General features: G+C 50.9%; 1 protein-coding gene across 2 annotated transcripts in view; it reads right to left on the reverse strand.

Moving 5' to 3' along the window:
- Positions 1-19,172, reverse strand: part of KMT2B (lysine methyltransferase 2B) — an 83,642-nt gene that overhangs the window by 23,277 nt on the left and 41,193 nt on the right. For both annotated transcript variants that reach the window (XM_077337067.1, XM_077337068.1), the window contains exons 8-14: positions 9,723-9,968; positions 9,152-9,246; positions 7,030-7,128; positions 4,946-5,059; positions 2,893-3,039; positions 1,025-1,120; positions 783-900 (exon numbers count right to left, since the gene is read on the reverse strand). In XM_077337067.1, the coding sequence (XP_077193182.1) occupies positions 783-900; positions 1,025-1,120; positions 2,893-3,039; positions 4,946-5,059; positions 7,030-7,128; positions 9,152-9,246; positions 9,723-9,968 (915 nt within the window). The remainder of the gene's footprint in view (positions 1-782; positions 901-1,024; positions 1,121-2,892; positions 3,040-4,945; positions 5,060-7,029; positions 7,129-9,151; positions 9,247-9,722; positions 9,969-19,172) is intronic.

The raw sequence follows: 19,172 nt of genomic DNA on the forward strand, positions 1-19,172 counted from the left end.
GGAGTCTCAAAGGTGCTTACAGTCGCCTTCCCTTTCCTCTCCCCACAACAGACACCCTGTGAGGTGGGTGAGGCTGAGAGAGCCTGATATTACTGAAGAAGAAGAAGAGTTGGTTCTTATAGGCTGCTTTTCTCTACCCAAAGGAGTCTCAAAGCAGCCCTCCCTTTCCTCTCCCCGCAACAGACACCTTGTGAGGGAGGTGAGGCTGAGAGAGCCCTGATAGTATTACTCAGTCAGAGCAGAAGAAGAGTTGGTTCTTATATGCCACTTTTCTCAACCAGAAAAAGCCTCAAAGCAGCTTCCATTCGCCTTCCCTTTCCTCTCCCCACAACAGACCCCCTGTGAGGGAGGTGGGACTGAGAGAACTGTGATTGACCCTGCGTGTGCAGGAGTGGGGAACCAAATCCAGTTCTCCAGATCAGAGGCTGCTACGCTCTTAACCACAATACCAATATGATGGACAAATGCAGAACAATTGCCTGCCCTGAGGAACTGCCTGTTCTCCATAGCTTAGATTGCCGAAATGTGCATTAAATAAATGTAATTGCTAAGCATAATAAATTAGAATGAAAGCCTAGTAAATAGACTGTGAACAGGCCACAGGGTCACTGGAGACGAAAGATCCCACCACATAATGCACGGTGGGACTGCTAGAATTTTGGAGGACTTACTTTCAGTGTCTCTGCAATTTGAATGACTTAAAGGAATCCTTTCCTGCTAATGTCCTCTGCTGTCTCTACCTGAGCCTCCCGTGGGATCCTCGGCAGCTTCCCTGGCCTCACCTTTATCGTACAGCACTGAGCAGGCGGAGCACAGGCTGTAGTCGCTAGACCACTCGGTGTCCCAGTTCTTCCCAGGGGCGGTGCCGCAGCTCTTGCAGCGGATGCAGGCTGAGCAGATCTGGAATAGAGGGAGGGAGGGAGGGAGGGAGATGGGTTGTCACAGCTAGACCAAGGGGGTGGCTTAGCCCACAAAGGGAGGTGGGCAACCCCCCTCCCAGCGCCTGCTCTTTGCCGACACTTACCCAGCCCTTCCTCTTACGGAAAGGTTTTGTGGGGTAGTTGGGCCCCAGGCAAGCCAGATGATAGCAGTTCCTGCAGCGCTCGCATTCCAGCAGTTGCTGCAAAAGGAAGGGAGAGACGTCAGAAGAGCAAGCGGCGGCACCAGAGAACCCCAATGAGATAGAGCAGGGGTAGCCAAACTGCGGCCCTCCAGATGCCCATGGACTACAATTCCCATGAGCCCCTGCCAGCCTATGCTGGCAGGGGCTCACGGGAATTGTAGTCCATGAACATTTGGAGGACACAGGTTGACTACCCCTGATTTAGACTTCAGCAAATGGCCAATTTGCAGAGCTCAACCACCTTAGTTTGTTTCTTGTATGAAATCATCTCAGTAGCTCAGTGCCAGTCAGCAGCCAAAGCATCCACAGAAAGAGTTAGGAGGTTCCTTTTTTTGGGGGGGGGAGAGCAAGGTACCCCACGGATCACTCAACCTTTTGCTGACTAGCTAGAAGTATGTGTCAGCTCCCCCCCAAAAAAAAACAACTACTACTAGTAGTAGTAGTAGTAAATGTAGCAACAAGTTTCGGTAATAAACATAGCCAACAGGTTTTGCAAACACTGAGCTGGTTAATTTTTCCTGGTAGAAGAAAAAAAAATGTCCTAAGAAGTCACAGCTTACAATCGACAACTTGAAAATATTCGAAGTCTCACAATCACTGAAGAAGACAGGGAAAACGGGGAATTGAGTAACCCAGGGACCCATTCTGTTCTGATTGTGTTCAATTAGAATTGAATACTAGAAGAATAAATGAATATTTGATTTGACTTTATATGCCTGTGGAATTCCATTTGATATGCAAGGCTCTATTTGGGGTGGGGGAGAATATCCTGCCTGAATGAAATGAATTTGGCATGTATTTCTTGATGTTTTTATTTCTTTGTTATTTATTCATGCTTTGATTAAATAATAAATAAATAATAAATTAATAAATAATACATTTATACCCTGCCGCTCTCGACAATTTTGTCTCGTGGCGGCTTACGATATAAAGATCTGGGTTCTGAATTAGTGCAGTGGTTTAGACCTCATCGTAAGCCCCTTTCTCTACAGCTAGCAACCCCTCTCCAATGCCTGCCCTCCCGTAGCATTTCAAGCAAGCGTCACCCACGGGATTTTTCAAGGTAGGCGACAGATCCCACACGCCAGACCCACACTGCAGCCTCCTATCTGTCCTCAAAATTTTAACATCTCGGTGGGTTCAAACTGTGCCATCCGCTTTGCTTGCTGGTCGCTACTCTCAACAAATGCTTGCTTTGCGCTTATGCATTTGCAAAGCTCCAGAGCCAAAGGATTTACCCCTTCCTCCTTCCCTTTCTACACAGAATCGGGGACCAAATTCAAAGGGCTTTAGCAGAGGAGGGGATTTTCCCTTCTCTCATATGCTGACTTGCTCGGCCAGTTGTTGGTCCTGGAAAGCCAGAAAAACATGAATGAAAGTCATGTTTGAAGGATGAAATGGAACTTTAGATCTAGGTTATTTATGATAACCTCCTTTGCTAAGGAGGTGGTGAGCTCCCCCTCACTGGCAGTCTTCAAGCAAAGGTTGGATACACACTTTTCTTGGATGCTTTAGGATGCTTTGGGCTGATCCTGCGTTGAGCAGGGGGTTGGACTAGATGGCCTGTATGGACCCTTCCAACTCTATGATTCTGTGATTCTATTCTATAATTTGTTTTGCCTTCTTCACGATGGGTTGTGATGACCTTTGGCTGTATGCAACCAACACTATTCTATCCTATCAACAATTGTGCACCTGGTTTTGCTGGTGTCGGCCCCTAACCCCCCCCCCCCCTGCAACGAACCCACCCTGAGTCAACGCCCCCTTGCCTTGGATGCCTTATTTTTGCGGCCGCAGACGTGACAGAATTTGCAGCGGCGGCAGCACCAGCTCTCCTCCTGCTCGGGCAGCGGCTGCTCGTCTTCCTCCAGGCAGAAGATGTGGAAAGGGTCGCAACACACCTGGCAGAACACAAGCTGCGGAGGACACGGAGCAGACGACAGTGTTATGGCCTCCTCGGTAAGTAGCTCAAAGCAGTGAACACATAGGCTGACAGTAATGAGAACAAGCCCCCTCTAAAGCAAGGTGCTCCGGAATGCAGACAGGGGCCTACCGGCCAAACGTAGCTCAGCATGGAGCAAAATATGGAAATGAATTTAGTACCATGTGCCAGAGTGGGACATGGGAATGAGCGAATCACACCAGCCGGCAAATGATGCTTTGTGGGACTAAAAGGCATAAAGAGATGCTTGGCGGAAAGAGAACTGAAAGTGGGGGACAATCGCTAGGCAGCCAAATACAAACCCACATGCAGATTTGCATTCATTTATTGGCTGGATCAGTCTCCTGACATGGCCATTTTGTACGGTCATTTGCCAGGCAGGAGTGATGTATCAATAATAATAAGAAGAAGAGTTGGTTCTTATATGCCACTTTTCTCTACCCGAAGGAGTCTCAAAGCAGCTTACAGTCGCCTTCCCTTTCCTCTCCCCACAACAGACACCCTGTGAGGGAGGTGAGGCTGAGAGTGCCCTGATATTACTGAAGAAGAAGAGTTGGTTCTTATATGCCGCTTTTCTCTACCCAAAGGAGTCTCAAAGTGGCTTACAGTCGCCTTCCCTTTCCTCTCCCCACAACAGACACCCTGTGAGGTGGGTGAGGCTGAGAGAGTCCTGGTATTACTGCTCGGTCAGAACAGCTTTATCAGTGCCGTGGCGAGCCCAAGGTCACCCAGCTGGCTGCATGTGGGGGAGTGCAGAATCGAACCTGGCATGCCAGATTAGATGTCCACACTCCTAACCACTACACCAAACTGGCTCGCAAACTCACATTGCATTCTCATTAGCAAATGAGTGTGTGTGTGTGGGGGAAGGTCTGTTAACTGTCAATGGCCTGAGAAAGTCTTATCCGATTATAATTTGTGGCTTGCTTTTGTTGTGACATCTCTTTGTGCAGTCTAACTGGCGATCTACATTCTTGGAGATGGAACCAGGAGAGAGAGAGAGCTTGGGCATTATTGGTACAGTGGCCTCAGGTTACTCTTGTAGGAGTGATGTCAGTTGCACCTGGGACCAGGGTTGTCTCACAGGTTTTTCCCTGGGGATGGGGGAAGCCCACCTTTTCCTAATGGGGGTGTTCCCTTCTGTGCCTGGGGGTTATATTGACCAGTGTATTGCTTATCAATTTAGCTCCAACAAGAATGATGAATTTCATATCGCTACCTCAATAAGCTACTTTTGCTGCTAGTGCCTAGGGTCTTCATTGAAAAAGTCGACAGGGATCTGACATTTACATCTAGGGTTGTGCGCTCCAGTGCGGTTTGGCTGCTTCGGCGAACATCAAAGCCCGAGGCGGCTGCATTGTGGTGGTGCCACTGCTGGCGCACCAGTCGGCGCCTCCACACAGGCGCAAAGCCGCTGCCGGCACCACCCCTCCCCTCCCCTCCACTGGCCACCTCAGGCTTTGATGATCGCCGAAGCGTCTGAACCGTGTCGGAGTGCACATCCCTATGTGCATCGCTTATAGTCCACCTTTCTCTCTTGGATTCAAGGCAGGTGACATGTGATGAGCCAATACAATCAACAAGATGGGCCATTCCATGGACAGAGTTGGAGAAACCCAAAAGCAGAACTGTAGCAAATCTTAACCCAATACAATGAATGATGCCCAAAGCCACATCACAGGGCCCCTGTGTTTTCAGCCGTTTACAAATAGGCGCAATCAACAATCGCCCCCACACGTGGCTTCTCTGTTGGAGACCCTGCCTCAGCAAACACCCCCCCCCCGAAATGGGCCCCCATCCTCTTTACTTCATCCCAATCCCGAAACAGCTGCCCAACCCCAGGTATCCTTGCCCCCCCCTCCACAATCCCTAAGATGCACCTGATGGAAGCCCTTGCTGGCGCAAAGGAGGCACACCAACTGTGTGCTGACAGGCACCGAGGTGAGGATGCTGAGGCCGCCCATCAGCCAGACGTTCTCCAGGTCGCAGTCCTCCTGCAAGACACCCAAGCACGAAAGCCTGCTGTGAATGGCTAGCTAGTGGGCCAGGACCACATTTCCCTCCACACTGCTTCACACAACAGACCCTCTATTGGCATTCCGTAGCGTTAAGGCATATAAAAGAGAAGGATCAAGCAGCTGGAAATATGTATAAACAAAGACAGGAAAAGAAATTGCAATTTCCAGCCACACGCACTTAGCCCAGTGGTTCTCAACCTTCCTGATGCTGCGGCCCTTTAATACTGTTCCTCCTGTTGTGGTGACCCCCAACCATAAAATGATGCAAGGGTTCTTTCCCAGAAATTAAACCAAAACTGACTAATGCCGTGAAGATCCCTTGTTCAGGATTGTATATAAATTGTTTTTTTCCCCAGGGTTTCTCAGTTCAGTTCTGCCTCTTGTCCCACCAGGCCGATCTCGCTCTTTTCCGCTTCTCCAGACAGACGAGTGCTCTATCTCGACCTACCCCGCAAGGCTGCTGTGTGGATGGTGCCACCCCCACCACCACCCAGGCCAAGCTGCTTGCCCTGCCATGACCCCTGTGAAAGGGTCATTCGACCCCCAGGTTGAGAATCACTGACTTAGCCTAACCGCCCTCATAGGACTGTTGAGAGAGTAAAACGTAGAATGACAAAAACTCCACTGGGAGGACAGTGGGGTGTAAATGAAGGTAATATCAATAATGAAGAGGGAGTGGTGGGACTGATGTTGCACTGAGCTCATTGCAGGGGGTGAGCCCTGGCGCTTGGCAGCTCAAGGAGAAGTTTCCACAAGGCAGCGGCCAGGGAAGGGGGAAACAGGGCCCTTCTCAAGGCTTGGCAAGTTGCAGACTCTCCCAGGTGCTGGGTTCTCTGCAGATTTGAAGCCCAGCTTTGGAGACCCTGACCAAAGACACAGCCATTTGCTGTGCCCACCCCCGCCATCACCCACATTCACACGTCACAGAGAGAGGCAGAAGGAAGAGGACTTTACAGAACAAGCAGACTGAGGTCCCTCATACAAGAAATCCAGGCTTTCACCTCCAGCAACTGGCAAAGAATGCAGGGCCCTTTGCCCATATTACTCCAAAGGGGAAACAAATTATTCCCTGAATGGCTCCCTTCCCCTCTAGAGAAGAGACCTTTGCAAGCAAGAATTTGATTGAGGGAAGGGAGAAGAGGGAAGAGAATGGTGCCCAATGCAGGTTTGTGGAACCCAGCAATCAGGAGAGGACCCCAGAATGCTGGCATATGCTGGAAGGGGCTCATGGGAATTGTAGTCCATGGACATCTGGAGGGCCGCAGTTGGACTACCCCTGCTTTACACTGTCCTCACTAAGCCACTGCCTCTCTTTGGCTGGTTGCAACGCCCCCATCCTGAAGCTGCCTTCTGGGGTCCTCCCTGGCTTTTGAAAGCCGATCCTTCACACAGAATATACAGGAGCTAGGAGTGCATATTCCTCTGCAGCAAGGGTAGCCAAACTATAGCTCTCCAGATGTCCATGGACTACAACTACCAGCATGGGCAGGGGCATATAGTAATTGTAATCCATGGACATCTGGAGAGGCACAGTTTGGCCACCCCTGTTCTACAGCCAGCTCTCCTTACTCCTCTATTGCCCCCCCCCCATTACCAACCAGTGCCTTGGGACCAAAATATTCTTAGCAACCGCCACATTTGAACCACAACGCTTTTAGCAACACATCAAAGATGGACAAATTGCACGGTACACCTTCCAAATGAAGCCTGTCGACTTCAACTGTTTTTGCAATTCATTTGACAAAGGGGGTGGGGGGTGGGGCAGACAAACAGAATCCCGCAGTTCAGGCTAGTGAGAAAAGGGGGAAGGTGCCAAAGCAGATTTAAGAGGAGTTGTGTTTGTTGTTTGTCTGTTTCCGAAAAGGGGTGGGCGGAGTTTATTTCGGGCTCAATGGCTCAGGGGGCTTCCGGAGGCTGCCTTGCGGCTGGACGCTCCTTTCCCTTACCTTGAAATCCACTCGGAGCCGGTGGACGCCGTCTGTGGATTTCTGCTTCCCGTTCCAGCCATTGGAGATCGACGGGAGCGTGCCAGAAGAGGGAACGTCCTGCCACAAGGAAATGGACGAAACGGGGGTAGTAGATCAGATGAAGAATAAGAGCTGGTTTCCTGCACCCCTGTTCTTCCTACTGGAAGGAGTCTCAAAGTGGCTTATAACTGCCTTCCCTTCCTCTCCCCACAACAGACACCCTGTGAGGGAGGTGAGGCTGAGAGAGCCCTGATATTACTGAAGAAGAAGAGTTGGTTCTTATAGGCCGCTTTTCTCTACCAGGAGTCTCAAAGCGGCTTACAGTAGCTTTCCCTTCCTCTCCTCACAACAGATACCCTGTGAGGGGGGTGAGGCTGAGAGAGCCCTGATATTACTGAAGAAGAAGAGTTGGTTCTTATAGGCCGCTTTTCTCTACCCGAAGGAGTCTCAAAGCGGCTTACAGTAGCTTTCCCTTCCTCTCCTCGCAACAGATACCCTGTGAGGGAGGTGGGGCTGAGAACATTGAGAGAACTGTGACTAACCCAAGGTGACCCCAACTGGCTGCATGGGGAGGAGTGGGCAATCAAGCCTAGTTCACCATATTAGAGGCCCCCGCTCTTAACCACAGCACCAAGCTTGAATCCCATGTAATAAAAGTATACAAGATGTGACGTGTAGTTTCCCCCCCTGAAGAGGCAGTGAGTTCACACCCCATTGGCTGCGGAAATGGGATTTCTGCTTCAGTTTTGCATTCACAGTGCGTATATACTACTTTCCCTATGCCTGCAGACTCACATACAAAGACAAAACATGCCACCCGCAGTAGCTAAGAAATCTCATTAGAACAGATATAAATCATTAGGAGACGGACTGTGGAACTCCAGGTTCAAATCTCTCCCTCCTCCATGACGTTCGTGGAACAGAGCTGGGTCAGCCTCGCCTCATCTTACCTTATAGCAGGGGTAGTCAACCTGTGGTCCTCCAGATGTCCATGGACTACAATTCCCATGAGCCCCTGCCAGCATTTGCTGGCAGGGGCTCGTGGGAATTGTAGTCCATGGACATCTGGAGGACCACAGGTTGACTACCCCTGCCTTACAGGACTGTTGTTAAGATGACAAAGAAAGGGCGGAGCTCTGAGCTCCTGGGAGGAAACGCAGGATCACATTTTAAGATCAAATAATAAAGGCTGAACAGCCTAGGAGTTCCCTCCGGAAGCCTTTGGGGAAAACCTCCCTATGGAATTTTGTTCAGACAAAAAACAAGCCATTGCCTTTGTACAAAGACAAGGCGCTGTTTGAAGGGCATGAGGCAGGCTTGACCCTGATTATAGAGATCAATTTTGCTAGACAAAAATGGCCGCTATGACATAATACCCCTTCCCCAAATCTTGCCCTCCCCAGACTCCAACCCCAAAACTCCAGGAATTTCCCAACCAGGAGCTGTATCAACCCCACAACAAATAATAATTAAAATGATGGCTCCACGGACAAGTCACAATTTCTTAATTTTGGTCATCCAAAGGTAAAAGGTAAAGGTACCCCCTGTGCAAGCACGGGGTCATGTCTGACCCTTGGGGTGACGCCCTCAAGTGTTTTCATGGCAGACTCAATACGGGGTGGTTTGCCCATGCCTTCCCCAGTCATTACCGTTTACTCCCCCCAGCAAGCTGGGTGCTCATTTTACCGGTTGGATGGAAGGCTGAGTCAACATTGAGCCGGCTGCTGGGATCGAACTCCCAGCCTCATGGGCAGAGCTTTCAGACTGCATGTCTGCTGCCTTACCACTCTGCGCCACAAGAGGCTCTTACCAAAGTGACCTTCAAAAATAAGCCACTGAGATCAATAAAGCTTCTGATTAAAATTCTGGTGCCTCTTTTGCAGGTATTGGTGGAAAACCCACCCCTACTCTGCTCTGGGTCATTCAAGTTAATACCAGCTCCATCCCTTGAACCACCACAGGATGGATGCATTCCCATCCCAGGGACGGGTCTGTCCCATTACCAAATGTTTCTATGCACCACAATGAAGTTGCAACAAGGAAAGTCCACTTAGTGCTCTGCTAGGCAAGGATCCTGGCCCCTCCCTTGCAGCAGGCTGACCTTCTCTGGCCTCTTCCGGGCCTTCAACTGCACCACTGGCTGGAGAGGAGTCCTGCGGGGCCGACTCTGCTCCTCAGGGTCCATGGGAAGTAGATCTGGGGGGGAAAAAACAGGGGAGAGAACGGCGGATCAGCAAGCATCTCCTTCCCATGCAGCTAATGCCAATCCCCAACAGCAGGGGTCGTCAAACTGCGGCCCTCCAGATGTCCATGGACTACAATTCCCATGAGCCCCTGCCAGTGAATGCATTTGCTGGCAGGGGCTCATGGGAACTGTAGTCCATGGACATCTTGGAGGGCGGCAATTTGACTACCCCTGCCCAGGAGGATGTGAGGTGGATCCTTGTCTCATGTCACAGAACAGCATCTCTGTCTCCCAATGGAGGCGGAATCCAAGCTTAGAACAGTGACTGTGTAACTTGTGAGATTAGCAGTAGGCGTGCTGGCTGGGAAGCCAGTTCCTGGCCCCAACGTCCCAGCACGGAGGCAGGACGGCCGCCCGCGGGCTCACAGGACTTGCAACAGTTTGTTTTTCCACACACGTGAAAACAGTCCCAAAGTTCACGCCTCACCTGAGTCCCGAGATGATTTCTGGCGATGGGTGGCTGAGCCGGTCATGGGCTCCGCCTCCGAGTCAGAGGATTCAAATATGTCATAGGAGGGCCTCTGCTTGACGCAGCGCCGAGCCGACTTGCGCTGAAGCAGGGAATCTTGCTCCGCCGTCTCCGTGGCCCCCAGCATGACCTCCCAAGGGGCTGGAAACTCCTCTTGAGAATCCTCCGAATCCCAAGCAACAATGGGTTTCACTACTGTACGACCTGGGGAAGGGAGAATAGGCACCAATAAGCTCTCAGTCCGTCTCCGCCAAGAACACGGACACGTGGCTCCGCCCCCCACACACTGCGTTTCTATCTCGAAAGGCAGAAGGTGAGAGATCCAAAGAAATGCTAGCCACCGCAGGGTGAGCTGGCAATTGGGCTTGCTTGTTTGTTTTGCTTAGCTATCTGGGTACCTTAGTTCACAGCAGAATGGGCAGATCCTCCCGGAATTTCACCTGCGATGAAAGCTGAAGTCAGCCCTCCTCTCCCTTGCCACCCTCTGGCCCCCTGGGAAGGGAGACTGGCTCAGTGCCCTGGCTCCTGGGACCTGGTGCCAAACCTACCTCCTTCCTCTTCTGACCTAATGGCTCTGTCTGGGGCCCACCTGCCTCTTTCAATAGGGAAGCTGGGCCCTCCTGGAGAAACTCATTTCCATCACAAAGGAGATTAAGAGACAAGGTTTGGGAGTGGGAGAAGAGGGAGGGGAGAGGGACATAAGATGCAGCATGCCTATTTTTCTTACTGACTCCCATTCCTGTCACACGTACCAGAGGGGAGAAGGGAGAACTTCGCGGGAGAAGGGAGAACTTTGCCAGGTGAGTGAGCTATGCCCCCCCCCCCATGCCTTCCTTTCCAGAATTCCCCCCTCCTCCTAAATCTGGGTCAGCAGTCTACATTTGCACACACACTGAACATAAAACCCTTCTTTGTTTATGTGTGTGTGGGGGGGTATGTGGGGGTGTATCTGCAAATGCAGCAAAATGCCTAGTGCAGGGGGCTGAACTAGATGACCCAGGAGGTCCCTTCCGACTCTATGATTCTATGAAGAAGAAAAAGTAGCTGAAGGAGATCACAAGGAAATCCAGAGACAGGCTACCCTCAGACTTGCTTCTACCCCAGGCCTTCTCCCCTCCCCCCCCCCACCTAGGGCAGCAGCATTCTCCTCCAGAGCAGACCCAAGCACCAACCAGCCCCCCTCTTTCCTCTTTCCTTCATAGCCCTCCCCTCCCCACCCCACCATCCCCCCTCCACATCTCTGCTCACATCATCAGGGCTTCTCCAATCTGCAGCCAAACCAGGCCATTTTTATTTCCTTCCTCAGCACCAGGGTCAATGCAGGGCTCTGCTCTTTGCAAACCCCCTCAGGTCATAATGGCTTCCCCCTGAAGAAGCTGGCCCCGCCTCTTCCTGACTCATGCCTTGTCCTCTCCCTCCCCCGCTCTTCCCATGCCAGGTAAAGACATCCCTTCCCCTCCCAGGACCAGTGCATTGTTGCAGAGAGAGCTACCTGTGAGATTTCACTGACCCTGGCTGCTCTGCTGGCTCCTTGGCCGGTAGGGTCGCTAACCTCCAGGTAGAGCCTGGACAACTCCCAAAATCACAATTTTATCATCAGACTAAAGAGATTAGCTCCCTGGAAGGAACTGGCTGTTTCAGAAGGTGGTCTCCGTGGTACTAAGTAATATTGGGCTTTAAGGCAAAATGGAATTTTTGGATAGATTATCTTAGAAAGGAGTATAATTGTGGATTTATGACTATTGGTTACGATTTATGAGGTATATAAGGGGAAATGAGATTGGACTTAGAAATACTTGGTAGAAGATTTAGTGATCGTTTTAATCTATTCAACAAATACAGCTGGAAGTTGTTATTTGGAAATCTAACAATAATCCATTAGCATCATTTTCTGAGGTCGTTAAAGGTTGTGTTTTGATGAAATTGACTAAAAATAAAATCTGAAATTGGGGAAAAAAAATTGTGGGTTGGATACAGCTCCTGGTTGAGAAATTCCTGGAGTTTTTGGGGTGGAGTCTGGGGAGGGCAAGGTTTGGGGAAGGGGTATTACGCCATAGCGGCCATCTTTGTCTAGCAAAATTGATCTGTATAATCTGGAGCGCAGCAGAGAAAATGGAGAGTCCAGGGGAACCTTTAAGGCCAACAAAGTTTCATGCAAGATATGAGCTTTCGTGGGCACACACATTTGTATCTGAGGAAGTGTGCGTGCCCACAAAAGCTCATATACCTTGAATAAAACGTTGTTGGCCTTAAAGGTGCCCCTGGACACTCAATTTGTTCTTCTGCTCAATTTGTTCAGCGTTCGCTGGCAGGGGCTCATGGGAATTGTAGTCCATGGACATCTGGAGGGCCACAGTTTGACTACCCCTGCACTACACCAAGCGGGCTCTCCCAGTTGGGGTGAATTTCACAAAGCCTAAAGAACCAAGTACACAGAAGCCCCTCAGCTCTGTCTGCGGCTGGCCTGGCTTTCGGCTTCTGACAACCACACGAGACAGTCTTCCTGCTAGATAAAGCAATGCCCAGATCCAAGATCCAGAGCAGCTACCCACTTGAATTTGGAGAACAGTTGTCAAGTCTTTGGGGGAGGTTATGTGGAAGAAGAATTGGTTTTATACCTCGCTTTTCATTGCCTGAAGGCGTCTCAAAGCAGCTTCCAATCGCCTTCCCTTCTTCTCCCCACCACAGACACCCTCTGAGGTAGCTGGAGCTGAGAGAGCCCTGACAGAACAGCTCTGTGAGAACAGCTTTAACAAGACTGTGACTAGCCCAAAGCTACCTGGTTGTCTGTATGCGGAAGAGCGGGAAATTAAACCTGGCTCGCCAGATTAGAAACCGCCGTTCTTAACCATTACACCAGGGATAGTCAAACTGCGGGCCTCCAGATGTCCATGGACTACAATTCCCATGAGCCCCTGCCAGCGAATGCTGGCAGGCGCTCATGGGAATTGTAGTCCATGGACATCTGGAGGCCCGCAGTTTGACTACCCCTGCACTACACCAAGCGGGCTCTCCCAGTTGGGATGAATTTCACAAAGCCTAAAGAACCAAGTACACAGAAGCCCCTCGGCTCTGTCTGCGGGTGGCCCTGGTTTTCGGCAGGCCACATGAGACAGTCTTCCTGCTAGACATGAGATAAAGCAATGCCCAGATCCAAGATCCAGAGCAGCTCCTCTCCTCCCAAAGAGAAACAAATACTCAGGTGGGACTGGGGTTTTCAAATACAACAGAAACCACAGTTCCTTACTCACAAAAGTAAAGGGACAAACATAATTTCCTCAGGACAACATGGAAGGATAAGCCAACCAAGAGAAAAGGCTCCATTCAGTGCCATTGGACAAAAGGCTCAATTCAGTCCACAGAGATATCACAAATTTGGAAGTCCATAGAGCCTCTTGTGGCGCAGAGTGGTAAGGCAGCCGCCTGAAAGCTTTGCCCATGAGGTTGGGAGTTCAATCCCAGCAGCCGGCTCAAGGTTGACTCAGCCTTCCATCCTTCCGAGGTCGGTAAAATGAGTACCCAGCTTGCTGGGGGGTAAACGGTAATGACTGGGGAAGGCACTGGCAAACCACCCCGTATTGAGTCTGCCATGAAAACGCTAGAGGGCGTCACCCCAAGGGTCAGACATGACTCGGTGCTTGCACAGGGGATACCTTTACCTTTACCTTTAAGAAGTGGTACCACAAGCCTGCTCCATGGGCCAACCGGTGTTCTGTTCAAGAACCAGGAAAAGAGGTGAAACGGAAACTTTTTGACAAAGTTATGTAATAGGGTTGCCAGTCCTGGGTTGGGAAATTCCAGAAGATTTGGAAGTGGATCCTCGGGAGGGAAGGAAGCTCAAGAAGATATAATGCCACAGAGCAGGGGTGGCCAAACTGGTTCTCCAGAGGTCCACGGACAACAATTGCCACGAGCATGCTCATGGTAACTGTAGCCCAGCGACATTAGAGAGTCACAGCCCTCCCTCCCCACCACCACCATAGAGTTTATCCTCCAAAGCAGCCATTTTCTCCAGGGGAACAAACCCCTCTAGTCTGGAGATTTGTATTCTGGTCTTTTGTTATCTGGCGAGTAGTTGAGATTGCTGGAGATCCCCAGGTGGTGCCTGGGGGCTGGTGACCCTGCCTAACAATGCAGTTTCATGTCAGAAGCTGAAGGATGGTGGATCTGAAACTCCCCCTTTGTTTCCTTTTCTTTTAAATGGAACTTCAGAGCCCTCCTTCTCTACAAGCACTCTTCCTATTCTCCTCTGTTGGGACAGGCCCCAAATTTAAACAAACTACAGGACCTGTGAGGGAGCACAGTAATGAGAACAGGGATTAACAGTGCCGCTTTCAGAATCCCTTTTTGGGAGAGAGCTCCCAGGATACAATGTCGAATCATAGAGTTGAAAGAGACCCTCATCTAGTCCAACCCCCTGCTCTATGCAGGAACTCACAACTACCTGTCTACCCACACTGACCCCGATTTCATGCCCAAGTGACCCCACCACCAAAAATTTCATGCCCAAGTGACCCCTCCGTTCCCGGCCCTAGGGAAATAAATCGAAATAATAATAATGATAATGATAATAATGATAATAATGATAATAATGATAATAATGATAATAATGATAATAATGATAATAATGATAATAATGATAATAATGATAATAATGATAAATCTCCAAAATCCAGCCAGGCCTGGAGGAAATTCACCTACCAACCCACAGTGGCAATTAGCAATTCCCTGAGTCTGCAAGGAAGGGCCACAAGAGACAAACATTGGCACACCCCTTCCTGCCCACCCACTCACAATCTGCCTAAGTTCACCTGATTCATTTCTACATAGCCTCATTTAGGATCATCCCCTAGAGCAGTGGTCCCCAACCTTTTTATCACTGGGGACCACTCAACGCTTGACAATTTTACTGAGGCCCGGTGTGTGTGTGTGGGGGGGGGTAGTTTACTCCTCTACTCTCAACCACTGCCCTAACGCTCTGATCGCTATGGCAATGTTTAAACATCCCTTCAAAATAAGATACAGACACGCCACAACAATGAACATAAGGAACATTTTATTTTCATGGAAACTTTAACTCATGACATTGCCAAATCAATGGGAACCCTGAGCTTGTTTCTCTGCAACGAGATAGTCCCATCTGGGAGTGATGGGAGACAATGACACCCAAAGTGTGTTGTAAAGGGCCGGGGGGGGGGGGAGAGAAGGAGTCCTTCATGGTCCACCTCCAATTAGTCGACGGACCACATGTGGTCCGCAGCCCACAGGTTGGGGTTCACTACCCTAGAACAACAAATCAATGACAGTCATCTGCACAGCCCCACCTCGGGCCACTGTAACCACCGAACAGGCCAAAGGTGTGCACACAGGCTGCTCAAATACCTGTGAAGCAAACTGCACTGGAGGGATCAGCTGAAGGACCCTTTACAACAGGGGTAGTCAACCTGTGGTCCTCCAGATGTTCGTGGGCTACAATCCCCATGAGCCCCTGCCAGCGTTTGCTGGCAGGGGCCTATGGGAATTGTAGTCCATGAACATCTGGAGGACCACAGGTTGACTACCCCTGCTTTACAGTCCTTTGGCACCAGTTTCTTGCTGCAGGCTGGAACAAAGACAATGGCTGTGATCCAAGCAGATGGCAAGAGAGGAAGAGACTGAGAAAGAGCAGAAAATGGCTGCAGGCTTACACAGAGGCAGCCAGTGCCCCCTGGAGCCTGAAGCCAGCCAGCTCCTTGGGGCATCTGGAATTCTAACATACTTGCCTCAAACCCCCCACGATAGAGAACGAAGCTATCCATAAAAAACTTACAGTTCTGCCCAGAAGCCTGGGAATTTCAGGCTAGATACAGGCTAGAGAGTAATTTTGCTGGTTTGTTGAAACAGCTAAATTTGAGTCCAGGAGCACCCCGGAGACTAACCAACAAGATTTTCTGGGATATAAGCTTTGAAAGTCAAAGTGCCCTTTGATCACCCTGGCAAAGGGCGTTTGCTCTCGCCCACCCCCAAAATCTTGTTGGTCTAGCTGGCAACTTCAAGTGTAGCTGTGGCAACTTCAAAGGCCACATAAGAGCAGACATGAAAGAAAGTTCCCTATAACTGGATGTGCAGGCAACAGCCTGACTATGTAGACAATTAGGGACAATGTATTCTCACAACAGAGGCAATCTTTTAAACGGAGGGAAGCAAGATTCCCATCACAGGAAGCACCACAGACTCCGTCTCCCTCCTTAAACAGGGCTGTGTAATAATATGAGACAGGTCGATGAGCATAATTTTCAAAACCCACACAGGCACACAAGACTGCATTATGCTGAAACAGACCCCAGGTTCATCAAGGTAAATACTGTCTACTTAAACTGGCAGGCAGCTTTCACCAGAGTCTCAGGCAGTGGCCTTCCCTTTCACCTACTGCGGTGGTCCCCAACCGCCGGGCCGTGACCCGGTGCCTCCGCAGGGCTGCGCATGCGCATGCGCATTTGTGCCATGTGCAGCACTCCTGTGCATGTGCGTTTGCCCCATGCGTGGCCGCAAACGTGCATGCGCGGGAGTGCCGCACATGCGTGTTTGCGGCCATGTATGGCACAAACGTGCATGTGCAACCCGGCCGCACATGCGTGGCATGCGCAGCTGGGCGATCGCCCTCCCCGCCACCGCTGGTCCACAGCCTGGAAAAGGTTGCGGACCACTGGCCTACTGACTGGTTCTTCTTGAAGATGCTGGGGACTGACCGACCCTCTGCATGTCAAGCAGATGCTCTACCACTGAGCCACAACCCCAAATCTTCTACTATAATAAAATGTGACGGGTACTTTGTCATCCTCTGGGTTAGTTTCGGACCTATTGTTGACCATGGCGACGCTGAGGTCCCCCCCAATTTGTTACCGGCCCCATCCTCAGACTAGCCAAACACTCAATTTGATTTCTGGTGCTGGGAGAGACGTGGATCTGATGATGGTGGATCCTTTCCCATGGTCAGACCACTAAGCCCTGACGACTCGGCTTCGGAAACCACCCCCTCCCTGTGTGGGCGACGGGTGTATTTTAGCCTGCCTGCGGAGACTTGTGGATCCAACTGGATTCCTGAATGCTCTGCGGGACCCAATGCCTCCTGGTGACTTGCTGGTGGCAGTAATGGAGGATTGGCAGCCCCACAAGGTGGCCGCCATTGACCAGGTTGCTCCTCGGCGCGCTCTCTGCCCTCGCCTCAAACTAGCTCTGTGATACACCAGGGAGCTGCGGGAGAGGAAGGGAGAGGTGAGATGGCTAGAGTGAGGGTGGAGGAAGACTCGCAATGAAGCAGCAAGATCTTATTGCACGCTTATGAAGGCGTAGGACAGGGGTAGTCAAACTGCGGCCCTCCAGATGTCCATGGACTACAATTCCCAGGAGCCCCCTGCCAGCGAATGCTGGCAGGGGCTCCTGGGAATTGTAGTCCATGGACATCTGGAGGGCCGCAGTTTGACTACCCCTGGCGTAGGAGATGACAGTGAAGACGGTTAAATGAGAGTTTTAAGCCACCTCTGTCGAGTCTGTAAGCTCTTGCCCAGCCAAGTTATTTGGGGTAATTTGGTTGCTTATCACCCTTGAGGAAGGGCGCCAAAATTCTAGTCAACTGCCGTTTGGCTCTGAGGCATTAGCAAGCTTTTTCGCGGATAAAGTCTTGTCACTTTGCCGGGGCCTTCCAGCCACATTTGAGACAGAAAGAGAACTAAAGGCCCCTTGGCTGTCACGGGGGATACAGTTGACGGATTCAGGTGGCTCTCGGAAACCAAAGTGGACAAGTTGTTGGGGTCGGTGAGGGCTACCGCTTGCCTTCTTGATCCCTGTCTGTCTTGGATGCTCAAATCGAGCGACCAGCGGAGAGGAGGTCCTCTGAGAGGCATTGTCAACTTTTTCCTGTCTACCGGGGAGTTCCCAGAGGCACTGAAGAGGGTGGTGGTTTGTTCCTTACTGAAAAATCATTGCTGGATCTGCAGGACCCGGCCAGCTCCTGCCCAATCTCGCATCTTGCGTTTCTGGTTAAAGTGGTTGAAAGGGCCACCATGAACCAGCTCCTGGTATTCTTGGAGGAAACTTTAGTACTTGATCCATATCAGTCAGGCTTCCGTTCTGGCCACAGGGTGGAAATAGTGTTGGCTGCCTTCATGGATGACCTTGTGGGGCCCCACTAACTCTCACACCACTTAACATCTTTATGTGTCCTTTGGCTCAGCTGGTCCAGAATTATGGGCTGGGATGTCACCAATATACTCCATCTCCTAATGGACATCCGCCCGCACTTCCCCTGGAAACATCTGCCAGATGTTTGGAAGCTGTGGCTGGATGGTTAGAGCAGTGTTGCCTGAAATTCAACCCCTCCAAGACGAAGGTCCTGTGGCTGGGCAGGAAGGTGGACAGATTAGGAAGTGTCGACCCACCTTGCCTGGGGTACAGCTTAACCCCTCGCCCTCAGCCAGGAACTTGGGGGTGATTCTGGATGGCTCCCTATCGATGGAGGTCCAGGTCACAAGAGTACCCTGCATACTGTTTTTCCATCTTCCCCAATGCAAGGCAAGTCACGTCCTACCTGCCCTTGGATTGCTTAGCTACAGTGATTCATGCGACGGTCACCTCTAGATTAGAATTCTGTAACTTGCTCTACAGGGGCCTAACCTTGTCCTTGACCTGGAAATGGCAGCTGTTGCAGAATGCAGCTGCTAGGATCGTCACAGATACATCTTGGAGGACCCATATCCAGCTGGTGCTGAGGACGCTACATGGGTTGCAAGTTGTGGCTCGGATCAAGGTCAAGGTTTTGGCATTAACCTTTAAGGCCCTCTGCAGTCTGGGCCCCACATATCTGCGGGGCCGCTTGCCTCTTTATGCCTCCTGCAGGGCACTTTGCTCTGCAGGTGCTAATCTGTTGGAGATCCCCGGCCTGAGGGAAGTTTGCCTGGCCTTGAACAGGGCCAGAGCCATTTCAGTCCTGGCCCCAATCTGGTGGAATGAGCTCCCAGGGGAGATGAGAGCCCTGACAGAGATGCCAAGAGTTCCAAAATGGAGCTCTTCTGCAAAATGGAACTCTTCTGCCAGGTGTTTGGTTGAGGCCAGGGCAGGTAAGACTGTGGGGCCCCTCTCCAGGCCTAACGGGGACCTCAGGCTACTCTTTAACCCAGAGGTGGAATGCTGTGTGTGGAGCAGGTGGGGTGAGATATCGCCAACAGGCTATGCTGGACATAAATGTTACTGGGGTTTTTAATGGGGCAGACGTGTTGTTCCCTGCCATGAATTGCTTTGCAGAACGCTGAAGGTTCTGAAGCCTCCTATTGGTGGAATCCCCCCTCTCTCAGGGCCAATTGCTGCTCTTGCTCAGGATTCCACAAGCCCCCTCCTCCCTTCAGGCCTGCTGTGAAGGAAACCTTTAATAAC

The sequence above is a fragment of the Paroedura picta genome, chromosome 5 (assembly GCF_049243985.1).
Source record: "Paroedura picta isolate Pp20150507F chromosome 5, Ppicta_v3.0, whole genome shotgun sequence".
Taxonomy (NCBI): Eukaryota; Metazoa; Chordata; class Lepidosauria; order Squamata; family Gekkonidae; genus Paroedura; species Paroedura picta.